This window comes from Sebastes fasciatus, chromosome 21 (assembly GCF_043250625.1).
Source record: "Sebastes fasciatus isolate fSebFas1 chromosome 21, fSebFas1.pri, whole genome shotgun sequence".
NCBI classification, from domain to species: domain Eukaryota; kingdom Metazoa; phylum Chordata; class Actinopteri; order Perciformes; family Sebastidae; genus Sebastes; species Sebastes fasciatus.
In genome coordinates this window covers 8,122,223-8,140,542 of record NC_133815.1, presented here as the reverse complement: position 1 = coordinate 8,140,542, position 18,320 = coordinate 8,122,223, and the positions used below count along the sequence as shown (strand labels likewise).

Sequence of the window (18,320 nt, the reverse complement as noted above, 5' to 3'; positions counted from 1 at the left end):
TACATGTTATATTGCATCCCTATATTTTAACTTCTGCACTATTTTATGTCTATGTCTGAATATCATTTGTTGAAGGGAGGCTGCGATCTAATGACTGCTTCTCTGTACTTGTTGTACCGGCTGTGCTGCTTTTCACCCTCTGTCTGAAACGCTCTGTTTGAGCTCCTGAAGTGCAGCAAATGAATGTGATTTACTTTATTGATCACAGTAAGGAAATTAATTTCCCACGCTCTTCATTTGTAGGTCAGAGGTCACAACCAGCTTCAGAGCAGCAGCCCTGCAGGTGGTGAGAGATTTTCAGGGATTTGCTCCGGGACAGTTCAGCACGACAACAACACAGATTGGATTGAACCTGAATCCTCAGCCACAGAAAGGACAGTGTTTCCCACCAGCTGTCTTATAAACGAAAGTAAGGAGGAACAAATGAAGTGAACCATGATGTACTATTCACTCGCTCTGCAGGGAAGTAGAACGTTTCAGTTCCCCATAAAACACCTGCTGCGTCAGACGACTGCATGTTTACTCATGAAGGGATTTCCTAAATTGGGGACCTGTCACATAAATGTTTGCTGCCCAATATCTGGCATAAAAACATGTTTTGCATTTAGCTGAAGCATCCGCAAAAAGTCTTTTTACTCTTATATTCTTTTGTAAATGATTTTCTTGCTATGTCCCTGAAATGTGTCAGTTTGCAGTTATGTATTTGTTCTTTTCTAAGCTCAATAACAACTCAAAATCACGTAAAAAATATTTAGATAAACTTAAAAAGATAAACATTTTGAGTGAATATCAAAATGTTGGAGCTGTGGCCAGTTCTCCTGGACCTCTGCAACTTTTACACTTGTTAAATTGAATTAATTCTGCTCTGTTTCACCCCAAGAATTTCCCATGTTTGCTTTGTTCTTCCCTCCAACTAGTGAGTGCCTCACCTCTGTAAGCCTCTATTCTGTAGATCCAATAATTTTCTGGCATTATGTACTAAAAAATGTGACCATTTAAACCAATAAATATGCCAACAGATATTTTATTAAAGCAAATATGATGAAAAAGATAAAAATGGTAGACAAAATATCCAAATCAAATGCAGGCAAAGTGTAAAAACAGTGGTCTGTATAAAGAGTGCATGAGATACTTATTCTATTACGCAAATGTGGAATATTGTTATCATTAATATTTAATAAGAGCAAATGCAACCTCTAAGTGGAAACACATCAATCATAATAGGCTCAAAAGCCCACATCAAACTTGTAGCATTATGTGAGTATAATCAATACTTTTCTCCATTAGATTCACTCTGGCTGTGTTTCAGCTGCTGGTCCAGGCTCCTCCACTGTGTCTGCAGGCAGCTCGGAGGCTTCTGATTGGTCAGCAGTTGAAGGTGAATCAGCAACTTCTTCTTTTGCTCCTTCTGTTTGTTCTGAATCTGAAGCTTTGGACTCAACTGCAACCTTCTCCTCATCTTCAACCTTTCCCATGGAAAGAGTCCTAGTTACAGATTCTGCAAGAGAACAATCATTATTTAATCTCAGTCATGACAGAATTATGCCATACTGTAATGTTCACATATTTGCCTTCTCACCCTTTCGCTTCTGCTTTTTCGTTCCAGTCACTTTGGTTTTCATCCTTTCCTTTGGGGTGTTTGGATCAAACACTACATTTCCCTCTGCATCGGTCGAGTATGACGTCACCCCCAGGTCAGGTGTTCCCTCTGTGGTCTCCAGCTGAGAGGAGACAAACTGGAGTCAGGCGTCACCACGAATAAAAAGCTCTGCTCTAACCAGAATCCAACCAGAATTATTACACGGCTTTGTAGAAACTTGATTCTGATTGGTCAATCACGGCGTTCTAAAGTCTGTTATTTCTTCATAGCAGACCGTTGCTATGGGTGCAGTTCTGACATCGGACTCTGGCGGACCATTTTTGTGTCAAATTATTGATTTCTTAAGTAAGTAGCCGTGTAATAAGCGGGATAATGTAGCTAATCTAGCGGGTCATTGTTGTGAAATAAACCCCTTCAGGGCGATGAAAGACCCCTCCGCTCAACGTTAGGGTGCGCCATCGCCCTGTCGGGGTTTCTTTCACAACGTTGACCGGCTCGCTGTACATTATCCCTTACTTAACCGTCAAAGAATGATGTCCTTTACTTACCCACCAGGATGTTCAGTGAGGTCACACTTATCACTGACTGCATATTTAATTCAGTAGATCATTTTGAATTACACGGTAATTTAATTTAGTATGCAATAAGAACGCCGTTCTTGCTTTTGGTGTGTCATTTGTACGCCATGTAGTCTGCTTTGACTGCAATGTAAACGCATTCACGTAAATATGCTATATGCTCAGAGCTAGTGACATAGAATAAAAAAGTGAGAAATGCCTCTTATGATTAGTGGGCGGGGAGGTGGATGGGTCCAACTAACACAGGACTTCAACCAGAGGACCGGTGTAAATGGTAAATGGACTTGCATTTATATAGCGCCTTTCTAGTCTCAAGGACACTTTGACATGTGGACTGGAGGATCAAACTGCCGACCTTCCGATTGGTGGGCGACCCGCTCTACCTCTGAGCCACAGCCGTCCGTTCGTTTCCCAAAGTGAGTTATTTTGAAGTTACGTTAGTGACGTTTGTGACGTGTTCTCCGTAGTGATGTTACGTTTTTTTCGTAAATATTTTACTTAGTTTACGTACTTCTTTAAGCCCAACCATGATGGTTTTCCTAAACATAACTAAGTAGTTTTGTTGCCTAAACCTAACTGCGGGCGTTACCGTAGTTTTGTTGCGTGATGTAAAAATGACACGCAAAAAGAGGCGTACAAATGACATGCGAAAAGGCTCAAATACAGTATGTTCTCATGACATACGGAATCCATGTAATGCCATGCTATCTATACGCATTCCCATGAAATCGGATTGGTTCAATATGAAGCTATAGTCAGCAGACGGCAGGAGAAGCTTAGCTTAGCTTAGCATAAAGACTGTAAACGGGGGGAAACAACTAGCCTGGCTCCGTCCAAAGATAAAGAAATCTGCCTCACAGCGCCTCTAAAGCTCACTAATTAACACATTATATTGTTTGTTTAATTCATATAAAAACTTGGTTTGACGGGGGTTATGTGCTGGACCATTTCTTGGCCATGCACAGTGACTTCCAGCAGTAGTACTCAAGTTAAAACTAATGAGGAAAATTATTAATTATAACCTTTATCTTGCAGAAATAGATATATTCTGTATAGCACCGTTGGATGCTGGTGACCAAACAACAAGGGGAAACAGCATTAGTTTCTCTCATTCAGGTGAACTTGATTTTGTTTGCTCTGTTTAGTGCTCATCTAAAGGTGATTTATTTTTCCAGAGCATCATCAATCAAGCACATGATGGTTACGGTAGAGGGAGGGCTTGTCTCCATGCTGGTGGTTGATCTTCAGGCAATCCAAGTCTACAGATAATGGTGACTGGGAGTGAAAAAGGTAAGACGCAACTGAAACGAAAGAGTGAATAGTGAAGGGTGGAGGGTTCAAAACAACAGTGAAGCAACTCAAAGAGGAAGAGGAGGAGGAGGAAGTGGGGAAGTACATGCTCGTTTTTTTATTAGTCTCATCAACAACAGGGGAATAGGAAGTGATGCAATAACCACTATTAATGAACAGTGATCTGACAGCCTTCATTACAGTGGCATTGTTATCATCATAATAAAGGAGGCATCATCATCATTAATGAAGGACTGTGAAGGGGATCTCATAACAATGGTGGATCACATGAATAACAACGATGACACTGGGCAAACATACAGTATTCACTGGGAGATAATGGAAGTGATGTCATGATCACAACATTCAAATGATGGTGAATAATAATAAAACAGGACTAAATGTAAAATCTGATGAAATGGAGTAATGTATGTTTCAACCCATTTGCAACAAGTTTTGTTTAACTTCTACTGTTTTACTTTACAAAGCATTCAATGGATTAAACAGTATACATTTCTCTGCTCTAAGGTACTACTGATAACTAAGATAACTATAGCCACAGCTTATAACTAACCTAACGTTAGCTTAGTTACAATCTAGAAATGAGAAGCCTGTTTTTGTCTATGTGTTGATGTCTGTATTTAAAATACAGCCTCAAAATGACTCAGGATCTCAATAAATCTGCCACCACTATTGAAAGCTTGACAGAAGAACCCATTAACTCTGAAGTTCTAAATTCCCACCTGCACTTGAATGCACCAACATTAAGCCTTACTACATGCAACAATGACTTTCAATCACGACTTTCTGTAGCCTCTAGCATTTTTCAAGTTTCTGCAAAATGCTTTACATATTGTAATAATATAAAGGAAATAAATTGCCGCCTGAAAGACAAGAAAAAGCATGAATGAATCTAACGTTATCGAGTGCTTGCATGAGCCTGCTATGCATGATTTGTAGCAAATGGGATAAAACATGTAAAAACATTTAGACACTGCACACTAACTTCATGATTTTCTTTTCTATGACTTAGCGTTGCATCTTATCAACACCAACATGTATTAAACTATCATCTTTGGCTTTCTTTTGTCAAGTAAAGTTTCAGTTTTCTTCTACTGAGTAAAACGAGCGCCAACATTTGCTTCTCTGCGTGCCACAATTTTACACAAACAAAAACTACAATTGCACCATTTAAGAGTGGACGTGATGTTAGATTTGTTATTATTGGATCTTCATCACACTCTGGATTTCTCTCTGAACTGTTGTTGACATTTCATTTCAGATTCAGCACCTCTAGAGTTAATTTTATATTCTACACAAAAAAATCATCTAACACATCCTGAAGCCTGTTTCTTTCCTTCAACTGTTGTTTTTCATTTATACATATTTACGACAAGATTTGGACCGCTTTTATTTTTTCTTGCCGTCTTCAGGGTTGAAGACACTTACGGTGAAGTCCCCGCTCTCCGTGCCGTACTTGTTCTTCACCAGGATGCTGTACTTGCCGGAGTCCGACGTGTTCACGCCGGTGATGGTGAAGCTGGCGAACTTGCCTGACGCAAACTTGAGGATGCAGTGGTCGTCGGACGTGATCTCCCTGTCGTTCTTCAGCCATGTGACCTCTGGCACGGGGTCGCCCGAGATGTTGCAGGTGAGATTGAGAGCCTGGTGAGAGGATAACATGAAAAACACACATATACAATTATACAGTAATAGCAATTATGTTCAGGCACGTACAGCCAGTCTCTCTATAACTGCCATTGTACTGTCGGCTTAAACAGTTTACCTTGCCCTCCTGTATAGTGACCACATCAGGCAGGCCTCCTGCTACTCGAGCACGACCTGAAACAAACAATGTTGACTTCAATAATTACAATAAATACCTTTTATTTATATGGTAATCTAATCTAACTTTAGAGGAAAAAGGTAATGCATGCCCAATACTCCATGCCACAAAAGTTTATTAATGACTACTTGGATCTTCGTCAGGTCAGAATGATCCAAGTAGGATCGAAACATAGTCATTAACAAACTTTTGTGGCAATGAGTAGTGTGCAGGCGTTACCTTTTTCCTTAGTGATGCTGTATACATGGTGTGCGTATAATCAGTCTTCTTCAATCTAAAGTAACGACCATGTTGGACATTAAATACATGTGAATATTTATATTAAAAGTATAATATGCAGAGATCCTGCCCTCTGCCTGTATTTTCTCGTATTATTTTGCTGTGTTCAGGATGTTTCTGGGCTTCAGCAATAACGTTTTATTTCTCTGATTCACTGCTTTGTTCTCACTAACGCCGCTCCCTCTCTTCATTCACTCTATAGCTCGCTCGACCACCGCTGCTCTCTCTCTAGGAGGGGCCAACTATGAATGCTGTGTTTACAGACAGCAACCGACAACTGTTACATAATATACCTTTAATATATAGTCTGGATAATGTATTGCTTTAAATGTAATCAGTGGAATATATGTATTTTACAGGACTCTGTAAGTATTAGGTGGAAAGAATTAGAGTTATATGATCTGTCTTTTAGTTAAAATTCAAGTTGTAGCATTTGAAACTCTTTACACAGTATTCTATACAATGTAAGAAAGACAGGACTTCTTGATGATGAAATGAAGCCACTTTAAACACAATACACTTACTTCTCTCTGCAATAGCAGCAGCTCTGATGAGGTAAAAAAAGAAAGAAAGAGGAAACGACGAATTAGATGAAAGAATCAAAAGTGAAAGTTAAGGCGTATTCTTTATGCATATTTCTTCATGCATGTAGTTCCTCAAATCACTGTAGGTTTGAATTTATAAAATGTGTTTTTCTGCATGATGTGATGTGGATACATGAAGCTATAATAATAATGATAGTTATCGAGGCGTAAATAACTTACTGGAGTCTCTTGAATTCTGCAAAAGCATCGTCAAATGCTGCAAAACAAAACAAAAGGTTGTATATATAGGATACACCAAATGCAAAACAAGAAATCTGAATTATAAAAAGAAGTACAAGAAGTTTGTTAGAGGTCATAAAATGTCTAAAACCCACACATTTAAAACATTGGTTTTTAAAAACAAGCAACATGTATACAGTTGTTGTGGCTAAGAGGGAAGTTTCACCTTGACCAGACAGCTCAACGGTCCTCCTCAGGCCTCCTTTTCCATCGTTGAACTCAATGGCGTATTTGCCCATGTCTTTCTCTGTGGGCTCTGAGATCTGCAGCCACAGCTGCTCTCCCACCACGCCGCTCTTTATACGGTCAGAGAAGGAGATGGCCGAATCCCTGTCAGAGAGACGACACAGAAACGTGAGGGAAACTACAGGTGGACAAAGCACTAAATATATTTAACTATTGTACTACATTGATAAAATGTGTCTCAAAAATTCTAGAAGTAACAATTTACTCTCACATAAATGTAATAAATTCTAGTGAAGTAAAAGGTATAAGCTCCGATTCTGATATATATATGCTTTCATGTTGCTTTCCACAATAAATTACTTATCATATGCATGTTAAAACACAGAATACCTTTAAGGCAAATAACAAAAATATGTTTTATTATTATTGTTAGTTGAATTGTTGTTAATTGCAGTAGATAGAGTGTAACTAATTCCTTTTAATAACGAGTGTATACATGTTTGCATAAATAGCAATGTAGACACAGAACGTACTTGTAGTTCCATGTCACTTGGAGTAAATCGTTGTAGCAGCTGACAAAGGTGTAGAGTCGGATGCCCTGATCTGTGCTTGTGATCTTCAGCGGAGTGGAGGAATTGGCTGCAATTCAAATATTAATTTGGGGTTAAAATGCAAATTCAAAATGGATAAGGCAACAAAATGTTTAATGTTTTGACAAAATGTTTATGTCCTTACCGATAAAAGTGAAAACTTCATTCATCAAGTCTTTGAAACCTTGAAGAGAAAGAGATTTGATCATGCTAAGTGATATATTTACATTTACAGTCATGATTGTTCATCTCAGTGTGTGACTCTCAAAAGTTTACCTTGATCTTTCAAATTCAATGTGGAAGTGTCCTTTCCTCTGTCATCCTTCAGAACAACCTCATACACACCAGAGTCCTTCTTGGAAATCTGACAGAGAGAGCGGGAACGTCAAATTCAGTCGTAAAAACAACACCGAACAAGGAATATGAATTGTATTCATCTAAAAAGGCAAGCTGTTCTCTTCTTCTACGGGTGCAGCAGAAAACACATATATGACGCAAGAGCAAAAAAGCCAACAGACAAACAAACAAACAAACAAACAAACAAACAAACAAACAAACAAATAAATAAATAAATAAATAAATAAATAAATAAAGCATTGTCAGGCAGAAAGGCAAAACCAGAAATGGCCGTTGGCCCATGACGACAACAGATAACTGTTCCCAACTTTTATGCTTCTCCAGATTACGTCGTCGGCCGACGAGTCTGCAGGGGAGTTGCGCTGAAATGGGACACATGTGACATCACGTTTATATGTTTATATGTTTATATGATCACCTGGAGGATGTCATGTCACTGAATGACACTGGGACAGATGTTAGAGACAGTACAGTGGGATGGGAATGAGTTGTGAGATGAAGAATGGAAAAGGGGGTTAAATGAAATTTGAGAGAAGTGGAAGACAGAACAGTTAGAGAGAGAAAGAGATAACGGCGTCAAAAAATTAAATGTGAAATAATTTAATGGCCTTGTTAGGACTTAAAATATGATATGACAAATGTATTGAAAGACAATTAATGCTGGTTATTTATAACAAAAAATATTAAGTATAATTAGTAGGTCGGCCAATCGATTAAAATAGTTAATCGCGATTAATCACAAATTATTCACAAATTTTTTATCTGTTCAAAATGTACCTTAAAGGGAGATTTGTCAAGTATTTAATACTCTTATCAACATGGGCAAATATGCTTGCTTTACGCAAATGTATGTATATATCTATTATTGGAAATCAATTAACACAAAACAATGACAAACATTTTTCAGACTTTTTTTTCAGATTTCTTTTTTCAGACTTTTTTTCTATGGACATTTTTTTCTATGGACTTTTTTCAGACTTTATTTCTTCTGATATTTTTTTTGACATTTTCCAGACTTTTTTGTCAGACATTTTTTCTTCGGACATTTTTTCTATGGACATTTTTTTCTATGGAACTTTTTTTTCAGACTTTATTTCTTCCGACATTTTTTTTTTACATTTTTCTGACTTTTTTTTGGACATTTTTCAGACTTTTTTTTTTTTTAAAACATTTCCCAAACTTTTTTTTTTTTTTACATTTTTCAGACTTTTTTTTTTTTTAAAACATTTCCCAAACTTTTTTTCTTACATTTTTTTTTTTTTTTTTTACATTTTTCATACATTTATCAGACTTTTCTTTTCAGACATTTTTCAGACATTTTTCCGATTTTTTTAATACTTTTTCTAACTTTGTTTTTGGACATTTTTCAGACTTTTTTTTTTTTAACCTTTTCCAGACATTTTTCAGACTTTTTTTCAAAAAACTTTTCAGACTTTTTTTTCCAGACCTTTCTTCTTCAGACACTTTTTTCAGACTTTATTTCTTCCGACATTTTTTATGACATTTTTCAAACATTTTCGGACATTTTTCTGACTTTTTTCAGACTTTTTTTTGTCAAATAAATAATAAACTGCTCTCAAGTACTGCATTTAGCATAAACAATATGCTCAAACCATAACATGGCAAACTGAAGCCCAACAGGCAACAACAGCTGTCAGTGTGCAGACTTGACTATGACTTGCCCCAAACTGCATGTGATTATCATAAAGCAGGCATGTCTGTAAAGAGGAGACTCGTGGGTACCCATAGAACCCATTTTCATTCACATATCTTGAGGTAAGAGGTCAAGGGAACCCTTTGAAAATGGCCTTGACAGTTTTTCCTCGCCAAAATTCATCGTAAGTTTGGAGCATTATTTAGTTAGTATCACATATGATACCAGTATCTTCCTTTTATTTAAAACTGAGCCCACTACAATCTCTAAAAGATCGAATAGCGATGGCGGCCCGTCGGATTTTAACAGCCCTAGTAATTAGTAAAAAAAACTAACAAATCCCTTTTTGAGGATTTTTTTTATTCCAACTTACTCAAATACCTGATTCTTGTGGACCAATACTGAGGTGAAAGATGCCCACAATATGTGAAGGATCCAAATATTTTAGGAGTACAGACATAGCTGTGCAAGGATTCCACCGTTAACATTCATATATGGAAATGAATTCAGTGACAATTATACAGTACAGAAATACACACACACACACACACACACACACACACACACACACACACACATATATATATATATATATATATATATATATATATATATATATATATATACATTCACACTTCTCACAGGTTTCCTTTCTCATATTTTTACCTGGGCAATTTCCAGCTTCAGCACTCCCTCGGTGAAGCCGAGATTCTCGTCTGCTTTGATCTGCTGTCCGTCTTTGTACCACAGCGCCGACGTCTCCTTCTTCATGTTGCCGACCTGAGAGGCATCACAACAGAAGGATGTGATTACATCAACACTCACAGTGTTTCTTTAAAAGACTGCAGCATTAAAAAAAATGTATAGTTCTGTCTCACCTTGCATTTCAGTATAACGCAGCACTCTGGTGTCACCTCGTAACCCAAATACTCGATAAAGTGAGGACCTGAAACAAACACAGCAGTTATAACAATGGAAATCATGTCATGTAATTCAAACGTAAATCAACACGGATTCCAGTAGAGCTGAAAAGTTTAGTCGATTAATCGTTAAGTTGATCAACAGAAGTATTATGATAAGCAGTTAATCATTTGAGTCCATTTTTAAGCTAAAATACCAACAAACATTTACTGAAACTAAAACTAAACAGTGAAAAATATTGTCGTAAACTCAAATTAAATAAAAATAATATACTTTAAGAAAAACTAAAACTAAACTGAAACTATATTGCGTGGTTCAAAATAAAAAATGAAATAAAAAGCTTTTAGCTATAATATATCACAACCAAAAAAAGGAGACAGTCTTGTGACATTGAACCCGAAATTGAACGTACTGTGACAAGTGTGGTAGTGAAATAGTAGTCAAAAGATTTAAATATTATGGCCATTCCTAAACAGTTCTCCAACTGTGTATTTTGTATTTATAGAGCGACATACTTCTGAGACATTATAGGGCTACACTTCTCATAATAGTGAGTATCCGTACCTTGCTTTCTGACCCATTCTTTCATCTGGAACTCTGATTCCTTCTGCAGCTCCTTGAACACTGTGAATAAAAAGAGTTTACAATGTTAATGTTTTATGGCTCAAAACGACACTTAATCTAACCATGATATCAAACCATGTGATACGTGTCTGGTTGTTCTTAAATTATGTGATAACATGAATGTAGTTTGGGATCAGTGTTGCCTGATTGGACTGACAAAAAGACGCCCAATCAGAGCCCAGAACCGGCCTAACTGTCATAAAAGTAGCCTGATAGAAGTTAGGCTGTCCTCGACCAAAAAATCTTAACTCTGGAAATGTTCTTGGAAATAAGACATCGACTAAAGAAATCATAGTCGACAAAAACCAAAGCGATCAATTAATCAACTTTTCGAGTAAGGAGGGGCATCCCTAATAGAAGTCATGTATTGAAATAAAGGTCTTTTAGATAATGTTACTTTAAGCAAGATACATTTCCACTCATATGAACAGGAGCTTATATTTCAATACCAAAAGTTAAGTATCCACTGATTCTCTACAGGTTTTAGCCTCTAAACTAAACAAAACTCTCACTGAAGGTCAGCTTAATAGAATTTGTGATCCGGATCATCTTCAGGTTTTCATTGTTTGACTGAACGTACCGTCTCCTATCAGCACCAAGCTGCTCTGGTTGGTAGCTTTCCCATCCTGCAACTGGAAGGTGAAGGTGCCTTCATCTGCCGGAGTCAGATGCTCCATGATCATCTCAATAATGCCGGTGTTCTTGTCGAAGTTCATCTTGTATTTCTACAAAACAAAGACACATTTTAAACTCTTCTCATCTACATAAAAACATAATTCCTAGATATAATAAGAATAAAAATAGTTTACTGACATCCCCCTGGGAGAGAGCGTTATCATTGAAGATGTAGTCGACTTTGCCGTTGGGTGACATCTTGTCCGCCTGCAGCCAGAAGCGAACTTTGCCCTTCTCAAGCAGCTCCACAGCCAACTCTGACTTCAGGGGAATAACTAGTTTGAAGAAAGAAAGAGAGCCAGCTCAAAGAAACAGTCCAGTTCATGATGTACTGGCATAAAAACAGCTGTGATTACATGCTGATGCACTCACTGGGGAATTTGTGGTCATGACTGACCTCCAGCAGTCTCTTCAACTCTGACAAAGACATGAGAAAGAGATGCATAAATAGAGCAGAAAGTCATTTTATTTGATTAACTTCTTGAAATGTGTGACTTTTGTGACCCACCTTCCTCAGAGAGAGTGTAGCTGGATGAAGCACCATCAGTGTGGGTGACGAGACATGAGTAGATGCCAATGTCCTCCTCCCCAGGAGTGTTGAAAGCAGTTTTGGATCTGCAGGGAAATAGAAGTAATAAGTTAGATTACTGAGTGATGGCGTGTTGATGAACTGAGTCTGAGCTTAAAAAGTCCTCTCACTTGTTTCCCTTGCTCTCTGTTGTCAGGCGGGGTGAGTCTGTGATGTCCTCGTAATTCTTTGACCACACAAATTTGGAATCGGGGGTCATGTCGCCGCACTCAAAGTTCAGGGAGATGATGCCGTCATCATTGACATCCACCACTATCTCCTTGGTGCCTGAAACCCAGAGACGGTGTTGAAACAATGACCTCGTCTCCAGCGGTTCATCCCAATCAAACTTTTCTTCCTACCTGGTTTGGTGACAGTCAGGACCGGCTCTGACACGTCTGAGGTTTGACCAACACCGGCGTTATTCTGAGCGCGCACACGGAACACAAACGTCTCGCCTTCCTTCAGATTGTTAATCTGCAAAATGAAAGAAAATAATCAGATTTACACACCAGCTGCTGTCACACATGAAGAAGAAGAAGAAGCACTCAGCCGGATGACGATGGCGACCTTCATGTATTTCTTCTCCGTAGCCTTGGTGTTGATTCCTCTCCACGCCTCCGCCGGTGCGTCCGCTTCCTTGATGTCCACGTAGAACCCGTTGACCGGATCGCGGCCCTGGTACACAGGTGGTCTCCATAGCAACACCAGGGAGTTGTTTCGCACCTCTCTTGTCTGCAGGTCATGAGGAGGTCCTGTGGTCCAAAACAGAAACACATTGGAGATACACACTTGGGCAAAACTAGAATGGATGTGAGGTCATAGTGACCTTGGTCTTTGACATCCAAAATCGAATCAGTTCATCCTTGAGTCCAAGTGGACATTCATGCAAAATTTGAAGAAATGAGCTATCGCGTTCACCGAATGGGTCAGACGGACGGTCGGACAAACAACCTGAAAATATAATGCCTCCTGCCATGGCTGTCGCCGGCTTGGAGGCATAAAAATCTGTGTGTTTGGGCCTTTTTTGTTCTATTAATGTTCTACAAAGGGTGTGCTGTTGATGACAGCATCCTCTCAGTGGGTTCAATAGGAGCTCTAACCGACCTGGCACGGCGATGGTCCACTCCTCGCACAGGAAGGTGTCACTGGGCAGTGAAGGGATGCCGACACCTGCCATGTTGGCCGCTCGCACCTGGAACTGGTACTTTTTGTTCTCCTTCAGGTCAGACACCTGCAGACAAAAAGACATGAAAGCCTTACTTATGGAAGAGTCCTTTAAAAACCTATATCTGTATTTGTGTCGAGCAATAACTCACCCTGTAGGCCCTCTCGCTGATAGCCCTGACGTTGCCCTCGTGCCACTTCCCTGGCACGCCATCGATGACCTCACGGTAATCCACGAAGTAGCCGGTGATGTCAGCACCGCCGACAAAGTTTGGCTGTTTCCAGGCCAGCACCATGGAGTCGCACACACACTCCAGGACAGAGATGCCATAGGGCGGAGCAGGGGAGGCTGAGATGACAGAAAACATAAATTAACACCATAATGCCTCAACGCGGTGACATAATGGGAAACTGAAGCACTACAATGAGGTGATACTTTCAATTCTCAAACTTGTTTTTTACACCTCCCGGCCAGCTGCTCTAAGTGCTTGAAGTTTTGTTGATGCTGTTGAGCTTCAGCGTCCCATTACTGAAAACGTTACTGTTTACAGCAGGTATTGGCTGCATCACGGCTTCTTCAATGGCCAAAACATCACTGAAATCACCACTGGAATGTGTAAAAGTTTGAAGACAATAGTAGGTGAATACCTGCTGTAACAGAATATCGTCAATCCCACGACACAATTGCACCTTCAACCTTTAATATCAGGCTTCTGTATTATGACCTGCCCTTTTCCAAACAGTTTCCAATGATGGCTTCTCAGATGGTTCTGTGTAACAAACCATCTAGCGGGTCATCATCTAACTCTCAGTAAGAAAGTGAATAGGCATAATTGTAAAAATGTCAAACTATTTCTTTATACTATTAATTGGAAAATATTTAGTTATATAATACATGAAATTTATAGTAAGAAATGACACAACAGAGGACACAGTGATTCTTGGTACTTGGAGGAGCAAAAGGTCTCTCCAAAAGCAGGATCATGTAACATGGTGATAATGAATTGACCTGACGTACACAACGTGAACTTGATACTCTCCCCTATTTAGGGGTGAGAAATTGGTGAAAGTGTCGGAGAGTTGGACATCTGAAGGAGTACATAGTGCGCTACCAAAAAGGTCTCAGGTCACAAGTGTCCTGCTCTTGTGTTGGTTGGATGACCCACTTTTCAAGTACAGGGTGTGATTAGCCAGCTCCTGCCATGACATACTTGTGTGTATATGTGTGTATATGTGTGTGTGTGTGTGAGTTAAAGTGCTCTGGGTACTGAATGTGATGGCAGATCCTGAGGTGCCAGGTGACTGATGTTGTGCCACCCAGTGAGGAGGTTGTGGGAAAGTGGTGGCCAGGAAAACTATTGACAAGCGTGACTGTGTTGAGTTAAAGGTTGGTGGTGTTTTACAGTGACTTACCTTAAAGAGAAGAATACCAGAGAACTTCACCAACTGTTTATTGATTATTATATGTCAAAAGCATGTGAATGTAAAAGTAGAAGAAGGGAAATCTTTCTTTTATCACTTGGTAAAGTCAGGGTAGGATATTTTCATGGATGGTAAGTGGGGGGAAATTTATGTTTTGTTGTTTCTTTTGGAGTTGACGAAACAGCCCAGTGGCCAGGAAAAAATGTTGGCATTGTATGTTTCTGAAATCTGATTGTCGACGTTTTTGCATTCGGTCAGAGCAAGTGATCTAGTATATGGAGTGAACGTTACGTTGTTGCGTTACGTTGTTGCGTTACGTTGTTGCGTTACGTTGTTGCGTTTTATTGTTGTTACGTTATTATTTTAACACAAACCATGATCTAACCTTAACCAAGAAGTTTTATTGCCTAAACCTAACCAATCGTTTCACAACGTTAACCCGGTGGCATTGTGTGTTTTGGGTCAGAAACGTCAACATTCAACGTGTCCGTGTTTTGCAGAAACGTACAATGCCAAAAAAAATTCTGCCGATTAATGAATTTGTTCCATCCGGTTTACTTGTTTACTTCCTGAGCACTCAGTTTTGCTAGTGGACTTAATTTACAAATTACTTTCTGATTTATTTATTTTCTATTTTTCTATTTATATTATTTTCTTAATTGCAATTTATTTAATATTTATAAAGCTTAATTTCCTTCAGTTTGACTTGACAGTGTTGGACGAAAAGCTTTCCATCTGTGACCGGTGCTCACCTTCCGACCCTCTCCTGGGCCTCGCTGTCTCCCGATTAGTAGAAGCATCTACAGAGAACTTACGTGCCTGTTGGGCCTCAGGCTCATTGACAGCAGTGACGGGGTCTACGTGTGCAGCTGTGGCTACGTCAGTTAGTGATTCAGAAACTGAGTCTGACACAGACTCTGAGACCAGGTCTTTTGTCAGGTCAGGGGCCCAGGACACACTGCCTCTCTTGCCCCCCTTGCGTTTACTCTCCACGGGGTCGGGCTGTGCGAGGGCCCCCTGCCTGGCTTCAGTGTCAGCCTGAGCTTTATTGCGCTTTTGCATAGTGTCAGGGGGGGACTGGACAGTTTCATGCGTGCCCGTCCAGCGTGGCCTGTGCTCGGTTAGTTGGCCCGCGTTACCCCCCGGCCCCATCTCCGGCAACACACCATGAGGGATGCCGCCCCCTACAGGAGTTAGCAGAGAAGAGCAAAAGAGTCTTTTTTAAGAAACAGGCAAAAGTTCACAAGTCACAGCTAATCTCAATCACAACATCCAACAGAACATCAGTCTATATCAAATACAGTAAAATGTCTTCATCTGACAGGGAGTGAAAAATGAAGACAAGATGACCAACAAGTGACATCCGTGTGAGGAGGTGAGTAGTCTTCATCTAGGATTATGAGAGCATGCAGGCGTGTGAAGTACGACAGGCAATGACTGTGGGTGTGCAGGCCTTGCACCAACCCTCTATGAAAAAACACTGTACTTTAGTAACAATGCCAATGGATTTCATCACCTCTAAAAATTAAATATATGGTGTGTTGAGAATGAATGATCTAATTCATATGAAGTAATTGTTTTAAACTGTTCTTTGTTTACTATTTGTCCTAAGAAGTTTGAGTTGTAACTTTTCTCATATGAAATGAACTGTAAATTAAGTTTATTAGTAGTAGAAGTATAACATCCCATTCCATTATTTGTAGTTTAAAGGTGCAGTGTGTAGGATCTGGCGGCATCTAGCGGTGAGGTTGCAGATTGCAACCATTTGAAACTTTCTCCCATGTGACAAGCGTGTAGGAGAACTACGGTGGTCGACGCGAAAACGGCTCAATTTAAGATAATGAAAACACAACGATTTGTATTTTCAGGTGATCATACACTAAAGAAAACATACTTATTAATATTATATTCCATTTCTGCCAGTAGATCCCCCTAAATGCTACACACTGGTGCTCTAACAAAGTAAACATTTTTGTTTTTCTTGAGAACATTACCAGTACGTCTTCCTGCAGAGAAATGCATTGGCATTTTTACTAATAATGTACTAAGTGAGTGTGTTTCATAAGGGAAAACAGAGCATGCTGTTCAGAAGAATGAGTGACATCCAAAGGCAATGCAGACAGACTTTAGGAAACACATGCAGGAGATCAGAAAGAGCGTCTCTGACAATTATCACAGCAGCAGGATTGGTCTGTATCGCATAGTATGTGCTCCAATTCAATATTATTATTTATTGACTTGAAAAAAATGACAATAAATTCTGTATTTTTCAACCTGGATCCTATTTTCTCCATGTTTTTGTTTCCAACGGACTAATAGGGATAAAAATTTCTGAAACTGGTCCAGTATTGAGGGAGAACGCTGCTCACAGGCTGCAATATGGTGCTATTGGGGCAAGCTGGCACCGTCATTTACGTCTTCTCCTTGAGCGGGACTTGGACACAATAAGAAACAGACCGGATCAAGTGAAAGGTAAGAAAAACGTTTTATTTCTCTGTAGGGTCCTTTCCATAATGTTGTCTGACACTTATAATAACAATGTGAGCCTGTCAGTGGCAAAAACAAGCACTTTTAGTGAACGTAACGTTACAATGACCCTGCTCACTTGCCCTCGTTACAGCGTTCTCGCTCAATATTGGACAAATTAAAAAAATTGTTGTCCCCATTCGACAGATAGACACAAAAAACATGGGAAATAGAGTTGAAAAAATACCAAAGTTACCCTTTAATGATTCTAAATTTGATTTTAAACTAATAAAAGAAGTCATTAGAGATCATGTTTTACTGAGTGATTTCAGCCATATCGTCCAGCCTAGTGTGTGTAAAGTGATCGTTAGATCTACAGTAGGAAAGGATATCTCAGATTTCATAGATCATTCATAATCTAGTCATTAAAATTCAGTTAACTATTGAACAGAACCACTACCGGGTTAGTTGCTAGGAGAGGTTGAGACAGAGAAAGCAGTTTAAAGGTACCGGTGGAGAGGTGTGTGTGTCGCTACCTTTAGTACCGTGTGTGGTTGCCCACACAACTTTTGCCCAGGAAAGGTGAGGGAAATGGGGGATGGTGGTGGTGGTGATGTATGACATTGAGCTGATTTGTAACAACCGCTGAATTGGATCGCACGGACCCAAATTAGAGGAAGTCTACAAGTCCTGACCCCGCCTCAGGCTGAGCAGGGAGGAGGAAGAGGAGGAGGAGGAGGGAGGGTGGAGGGTGGATGTGGCTGGACAGGGTGGTGCTGGGTGGTGGTGGGTGGGGGCACATAACAGTGCAGAATAACGTGACAGGGTGACACAGGGTGGAACCATGGTGGAGAAAGTGTGGGGGTGTAGATGCTGATGATGTAAAAAACTGAAGACATGTCTCAGAAGACAACATCATGTTAAAATGACAGATCTTGCAGGTCTTTTATAACGTTCTTTTTTAAACAAAATATATAGACATACTTTAAAGGACAATTCCCCCCAATATTTAACTCCTTAAAACCTACATACCCGCCGGCGGGTTAGATGATGTTCAACAATGTTTTGAATGATGCAGTAGTGTCAATGGCTTTTACTCATATCTGTGAGCCTGGAAAACATACCGAAGCATTGTGATGACATTGTGAATTCTTTTACCATCATTCAAAATATTGTTGCTCATCATCTAACCCTACACCCGAACCCGCCAGCGGGAAGGTGGGTTTTAAGGGGTTAAACCAATCGTCATTCTTTGGTGTTCGGGGCATTTCAG

General features: G+C 39.6%; 1 protein-coding gene across 6 annotated transcripts in view; it reads right to left on the bottom strand.

The window, feature by feature from the left end:
• Window positions 1-1,004: 1,004 nt before the first annotated feature.
• The window catches only part of myom1b (myomesin 1b), a 35,264-nt gene continuing 17,948 nt past the window's right edge, over window positions 1,005-18,320 (bottom strand). The window contains exons 18-41 of one of the 6 annotated variants that reach the window (XM_074621452.1): window positions 15,334-15,765; window positions 13,312-13,508; window positions 13,100-13,226; window positions 12,563-12,747; window positions 12,355-12,469; window positions 12,124-12,280; window positions 11,933-12,039; window positions 11,797-11,841; window positions 11,563-11,699; window positions 11,330-11,474; window positions 10,690-10,749; window positions 10,083-10,150; window positions 9,871-9,984; window positions 7,859-7,912; window positions 7,470-7,557; window positions 7,339-7,377; window positions 7,137-7,242; window positions 6,584-6,747; window positions 6,358-6,394; window positions 6,118-6,140; window positions 5,255-5,310; window positions 4,918-5,133; window positions 1,580-1,721; window positions 1,005-1,498 (exon numbers count right to left, since the gene is read on the bottom strand). In XM_074621452.1, coding sequence (XP_074477553.1) covers window positions 1,290-1,498; window positions 1,580-1,721; window positions 4,918-5,133; window positions 5,255-5,310; window positions 6,118-6,140; window positions 6,358-6,394; window positions 6,584-6,747; window positions 7,137-7,242; window positions 7,339-7,377; window positions 7,470-7,557; window positions 7,859-7,912; window positions 9,871-9,984; window positions 10,083-10,150; window positions 10,690-10,749; window positions 11,330-11,474; window positions 11,563-11,699; window positions 11,797-11,841; window positions 11,933-12,039; window positions 12,124-12,280; window positions 12,355-12,469; window positions 12,563-12,747; window positions 13,100-13,226; window positions 13,312-13,508; window positions 15,334-15,765 — 3,023 coding nt within the window. In that variant the 3' untranslated portion in view covers window positions 1,005-1,289. Of the gene's footprint in view, window positions 1,499-1,579; window positions 1,722-3,563; window positions 5,134-5,254; window positions 5,311-6,117; window positions 6,141-6,357; window positions 6,395-6,583; window positions 6,748-7,136; window positions 7,243-7,338; window positions 7,378-7,469; window positions 7,558-7,858; window positions 7,913-9,870; window positions 9,985-10,082; window positions 10,151-10,689; window positions 10,750-11,329; window positions 11,475-11,562; window positions 11,700-11,796; window positions 11,842-11,932; window positions 12,040-12,123; window positions 12,281-12,354; window positions 12,470-12,562; window positions 12,748-13,099; window positions 13,227-13,311; window positions 13,509-15,333; window positions 15,766-18,320 lie in introns of those variants that run through there. The other 5 variants (XM_074621454.1, XM_074621453.1, XM_074621457.1 and 2 more) reach the window with 5 other exon arrangements.